This window comes from Triturus cristatus, chromosome 10, assembly GCF_964204655.1.
Source record: "Triturus cristatus chromosome 10, aTriCri1.1, whole genome shotgun sequence".
Classification (NCBI taxonomy): domain Eukaryota; kingdom Metazoa; phylum Chordata; class Amphibia; order Caudata; family Salamandridae; genus Triturus; species Triturus cristatus.
Window position 1 is genome coordinate 97666555 of NC_140593.1, and position 6308 is coordinate 97672862.

At 41.3% G+C, this 6308-nt stretch overlaps 1 protein-coding gene and 1 non-coding gene across 5 annotated transcripts in view; both read right to left on the minus strand.

Annotated features, from left to right (window-relative positions):
- Positions 1 to 6308, minus strand: part of TOP2B (DNA topoisomerase II beta) — a 497734-nt gene that overhangs the window by 333524 nt on the left and 157902 nt on the right. For all 4 annotated transcript variants that reach the window (XM_085630531.1, XM_085630530.1, XM_085630533.1 and 1 more), the window contains exon 4: positions 2949 to 3012. In XM_085630531.1, the coding sequence (XP_085486657.1) occupies positions 2949 to 3012 (64 nt within the window). The remainder of the gene's footprint in view (positions 1 to 2948; positions 3013 to 6308) is intronic.
- On the minus strand, positions 3547 to 3659 carry LOC146788950 (small nucleolar RNA SNORD89). The gene has a single exon (XR_014970300.1). It is a non-coding gene; the product is annotated as a small nucleolar RNA SNORD89 (small nucleolar RNA).

Sequence of the window (6308 nt, forward strand, 5' to 3'; positions counted from 1 at the left end):
AGTAGGCAATAGAGAAGGAGGAAAGAAGAAGTATTAGTTTTGCTGGAGGTTTTCCTGCAGAAGCAATTTGAGGTTGGTGAAGACCTCCTTACCATCTAGAAGACTTCCTGTGGCGGTATGGTAGCCTTTGTTGCTGCTCCTGTTGGTGCAACCAATGAGAGGTTTGAACCCTCTGAGGGAAATAGCGCCTATTAGAAGGCCTGTATCGCCTTTTAAACTTTTCTCTTCTGGCCAACTGCTTTCAAAGTGTCCATTTCAGACTCCATTCTTAACATTTAGTCATCCGCATACAAGCCAAATAATACTGAGCCTGAAAATAGTAAATTCACAATTATTTCTTGCACTTCCAGTTTAAGGCTGGTCAGTCTCAACCAAGAGTGGAGTCTTGTAGAGAGGCCATGGCAGTAACCCATGTGCTACCAAGCCGGATGAATCTGCTGCTGCCACAATGATTAGAGACTAGCATTCCTTCCTTAAGGATCTCTTGGGAGTCTTGTCTATCTTACTCGAAACATTTGTTAGAGTATTTTTGTAAAGAGTCCCACAGGAAACAAACATCTTCCCAAGAGAGCTATCGCATCTGACACCTTTATAACTGTCCATCCTTTTGTTCTCTTTGCCTGGTGGGGCAGTAGAAGGAGGATTAACTGTATGTGATTTTATAGATGCAGCTACAATCACTGAATCCGGCCTAGGATCTTACCTTAAAAAGGGGGGTCCTGGTATGGTGGTTTGTACTTCTTTAGAGGTCTGGAAGGAATAGACCTAATTGATGCAGGTGTTCAGAATTGCTGCATTGCAGGCTCTAAAAGACCTGGAACCAAAGGTAAAAGAGTTCTAGAAGAGGTTCTGTGTTGTAAAGTTGCAAAGATGACTGACGTCGAAGTAGTCTTTGTGGGCATCGTGAGGTTCAATTTCGTAGCCCTCCCACAAATACATCATTAAAGGTGGAGAAACCATCTACTGGAGAGACTCTAGCTGGAGGAGGGTCTGTCAGTGTTGGAGAGTAATCTCTTATAGAGATCGTGAGGTAGTTGAAGGTGAATAGCTTCTATAGTGAGATCAATACCGTGCCAGTCTTCTACCTGAACATTTTGAACAAGAAGAAGAGGTAGATCAGCCAGTACATGGTTCTCTAGTTCTAGATCTAGATTGCGTTCGATTCCTCCTCCTCAGAGATCTCCGTCTCATTGCAGGGGAAGTCTGTGACAGGTGAAGACACTACTGCTCCCTCTCCAAACAGTCTGGGAGCTGAGACACGCAAAGGATAAAGTGTTCCTTGAGGGCAAATATGCATGAGAATAATCTGAACCAGGAGTATGACTTCACCGCTTACATAAGCTTTGCAACCACCTTGGTGGCAGATGGACTGATGGAGATCTAGACCATGACGACACAAAGGCTGGTCATGAGTGCAACAAATTTGACAGTGAAGTCTTTGATGTGGATAGAAGATGCTTTGCTGCACATGAGGTTCCTCTAGGGGAGTCCTTGGAGCAAGAGGAAAGCGCTCGTGGGAGAATGACCTTCACCATTACTTCTTGAGGTACCACCAGTCTTCTCCTGTTTTCTTGCTGCTTCTCCCTTAGTCCATGCAGTATGATTTTTTCCTCTCTCTCTCAATGTTCTTTTGGAGAGTTTTTTTTTTTTACAGTGTTTGCATGAATTAGGATGGTGATCTTCTGGAAGGCAGCGGATACAGACCCTGTGTGGGTCTGTTTAAGCCATCTTCCCACAAGATTAGCACTTCACAAAAAGTGAAGGCATTCTGTAAGAAACATCACAACTTGGTCAGAAAAAAGGTGTCAAGTTACTTTAGCCTTAAAGGACGTTGAGTAAAAAACTGAAAACAAGTGGTTATAAATCTTTTCTCTTGATATTTGCCAAAAAGGTAGATCTCAGTGCCCCAGGATCCTGTTTCCAGGAGACGGAAAAACTAATGGCCTAACTGCCACCGGTATGTCATGATGGGGCACAGAGTACTGTGAGGTTCTTCAATGCACAGTGCCAGTTGTATTAGCTGAATGTATTGTTTGCAGCATATTGGCTAAATTCTGTTCTTCATTTCTTTTTCTTTTGGAGAAAGCTTGTGAAAGGTTTGATATGTTTACCCTTACTTTATGGTGGCTTATATCAAAGTAAAGGTCTTTCTTTTTAAAAGGAAAATAAAATTTGGCCTGTTTATAGGCTGCAATTATTGGGAGTGTCAATCATTTATTAGACTGATGCATACATGTATTTTATAAACGCACCTGGGCGGGACTTTTCAGTGCTTGGGACTATTGGTGAGGATCCCCTGGAATAGACAATACATCTAGAAAGAGGACTTTATATAATAACCTTTACGATTAATAATGGAGTCATTTTTCCAGTTATTTAAAAAAAAACTCTTGGATTTTGCTCCATTTCTTACGTGTAGAAGTTAGGCTTGAATAGTGAGTATTTGAAGAAAGCTTTGGATACAGAAAAACATTGAGCAAAACAAAGTACACAAGGCAAATAAAGTGCAAAAAATAAAAGAATATTCATAAACAATACAGCACAATAACTTGAAGAATATCCCTAACATGTATGAGATGAATAAACACATTTCCAGTGATCAAGTGGCTTGAGAGTTAAACACCAGGGCTCAAGTTTTGACAACAAACATAAAATAATTTTAAACCCAAACAGGTCCATGGCACATTCCAAAAGATATATATTCTGAAAAAAGTATTAGGAGTCAAAAATATATTTTCACCAGTTAAGACCACAATATACATCGCCCTTGGAACCAATCTTTTGGAATATCCAAACTCCTACCATTGACAGTGATGTCTGGGCAACATCAAAGTGGGTGACTATGGTGGGAATCTTCCTGAGTGCCAAAACCATAGTCCAAGAACTGGAAACAAAATATTTAACCAATTTCTCAAAATTATAAACTGTGAAAGCATGCTTCTACTTACGGATCAATGGAAATTTTTATACAGTTCATGTTCTTGTCCCTTTGTTTATTGTCAGCTGCATTTACTACAAAACAAATGTTTTTTAAAACAATGAATTCACCCAATAACTTTAAAAAAAAGAAAGAAAACAGGCAACATGTGTGTGACTTTTTATGATACATAAATTTAGGTAAGATGTTGTTTGGGCAAAATATGGACATCTAGAATTAAAATCCAAGTTTTTAACCAGGACATACAAATAACTGCTAACGAAAAGAAACAATCACAAAGGAAAATCTAATTGTCTTTAGGACCCCAATTGTTTTTACCTAAGAGAGAATAATATATTGTTGTCAGAAAGAAGGCTGGATCAACAACACGGTTTCTCTTTGGTAGCAGGAACATATAACAGTCAAAAGCAGGAGGTAGCGAATTTCCAGGGGTAGAGAAATAAAAAGCTACACATGCAAAAAGCACATTTGCATTACTTTTACGCAATATATCTTGGAACAAACATGTTACGAGTCCTATTTCCAAACATATTCGACATATTATTGCTTATACCCAGAACCAACAGAGATAACCAATCATGCAATCAGAAGAATGTCAATACAATGCTACTGAGGTCAGATCAGATTTCGCTTCAAGGGAATTTGTCATGGCATCTCCAACAGAGAGCAAACTGCTAAAGGAGATACTTCAATTCGGCCTTTTCTGTCATCATTCCTCAGTTTCGTAGCCATTGTATTGCAACTGTAAACCTACAGTTTCTTATGTACAGACGGGATGGAAAGTAGGCGTGGACTGCCTTAGTAGAGCAAAATACATTACTGTAGCAAACACTCCAGAAGCAATGGGCTCTACCCGGTTTTAAAAGTTGGAGCTTTGACGAAAAACAAATCAAGGAACAGCAGCACATTTCATGACATACCTTTCTCAAACCCAGCTAGACTACGGCTGCCGGAGTCACCTATCTACTGGTCAAACCCACTCGGTCAACCGGTGAGGCGTGGTTGATGCACTACATGGAGTAACCCGCCCACAGATGAATTCTGCAGATACCTGGCAGGAGTAAATCCACACCTGGCGTTGTGCCACTGCTTCTCTGGATGTGCATAAACAGCATGCTGCCCTCACACAAGCATCCTCTGCTGCCTCCTTCCCACATGCCTTCTAGCCATGCATCAATAATCAGACTATATACACAGCTGTGGGGAAGAACACTATTACTCATTTGTAGTACAGGTGTGACGCAGCAGACCGAATTTGCAAACATTAACGTGACAATACGTACATGAAGTGTGTGGATTAACTGGTAATCTACCCGAATTTGAGCATGGTAGAAAACATGGATGAATGAAGCTTTTTATGTTATCTCTGAATATTATTGAAAGACCATCCTGTAGTGTTCCTATTTTATTAGTCAAGCCATTTCGTTCATTTAAGGCCATTCAATGTAGGTTAATAAACTTGTAAAGCTCATGGCTGCCCCCCTAGAGGGCTTCCTAGCGCTGCCCTACTACTACCTGCAACATCCCACCACATACACAGACTACTCAGCGAACAGTCAGGTCTTCTGCTGCTTTCTAAAACAGATGTGGTTGGATATTTTCTGAAGGGATGAGGGCAGACTGTTCCATAGCACTGGTGCCACTGCTCGAAAAGAGTGACCATCTTTCCTGGGCATAATAAAGTGAGGTGTCATCAGCAGATTGGAGTCATCAGGTTTTAGAGCCCCAGTAGGAATATAGGGGTGAAGCACGGACGACAAGGTAGGTGCGCCCAGCTTATTCATAATCTGGTGGGCAACACACAATGCCATCAGCAAAACGCCCAAGTTTGTAACAAAAGATTTGGGCTTAGGGGGTGATCCTAACACACTCAATCACCACGGATCTCCCCATATTTGCAAATCTTTCCCAAACAGTAGAATCTCTTTTATTGGATTCAAATCCAGGTAGTTTAGCAAGCATCCAGTCGGCAAAGGCCATCAAACAGTTCTTAAAGTTGGCAGCGCAGGCTATGGAATCAGCAGTCAGTGATAAAATAAGCCAGGTATCGTCTGCCTAGGACAGCAGTGAAAGCCCAAAAGATCTTACATCAGCCAATGGTTTTACATAGGTATTAGAAGAGGTGGGACTGAGGACTGAGCCTAGCAGGGACGGCAAGCTCAAAGGTCCACATGGTAGATGTGAAAGGTGGAGATTTCACTTTTAAAGAACGATCTTTTAAAATAGAGGCAAGCAAAGCCCAGACCTCGCCCTGGACTCAAAACTCCTGTAAACGCCACAGGAGCACCTCATGTGACACCATATCAAAAGCATTCTTCAAATCCAATAGAATAAGCGCCACAGACCCTTCCTCATCAGTAGTTAGTCGCAGGACCTCTGTCACTTTGAGATGAGCAGATTCAATGCTGTGGGCAGGTCTAAGTCTACTTTGCAAGGGGTCTAGCAGCTGGTGCCTCTCTAAGAAGTCCACCAGCAAGCTAGTCACATGTTTCTCTACCACTTCAGCCAAAACAGGCAGGAGAAAGATGGATGATAATTATCCAAGAGGGCAGGGTCAACCGAAGGTTTAATTAAAAGTGTAATAACGTAGAATTGTTTCCATGCAGTGGACACCACATTAGTAGATAAAGCAAAGTGAGCCAAACTCAGAAAAATGGGGATACACATCTCATCAACTGCAAGTACCAACTCTAGTTTCAATGGATCATAAGGAGAATCAGACTTTACACTGCGCATAAGGGCTTTAAGAGTGATGTCACCCAGCAATGTAAACTCCACCAGGCAGTCACCCTGAATCATATTCTCAGTTTCTTGGCTAAAACCTCTAGCACTGGACGCAGATTTGTCACAGGGGAAATAAACATGGATATGATTAACTTTTTTACTAAAATGATTTGCCAGCCTATCACATTTATCATCAGAAGAGTAAAAAAAGGAGTGCTTAGGCCGGAGGCTTGAGCAAGCTCTGAATAATAGAGTAGATTTCTTTAGCGGGATAGCTACTTTTCTCAACTTTGTCTGCGTAAAAGTGCCTTTTTAACCAGCCTATGACAAACTTTAATAGCCATTAAATAATTACTTTTAGCCGCAGCAGTGTGAGATTTCCTCCAGGTGCGTTCTATCAGCATGCATTGCTCTTTTACTCAACTGAGCATCAAACAGGAGGCAGAGCATTTCATATTTTGCCTACTAGTCCAAAGCGGAACCAAATCATCACGCACAGATGTTAACCAGGAGTTTGTCTTCTGTGCAGCAGACTCAATATTTAGCATCACACTTAGGAAAAGTTTCCTGGATTAGACTGTGTAACCATTAGAGATCTAATTTGTGATATTGCATATCTGAATGTCTTTTGACATTTGCACTACCC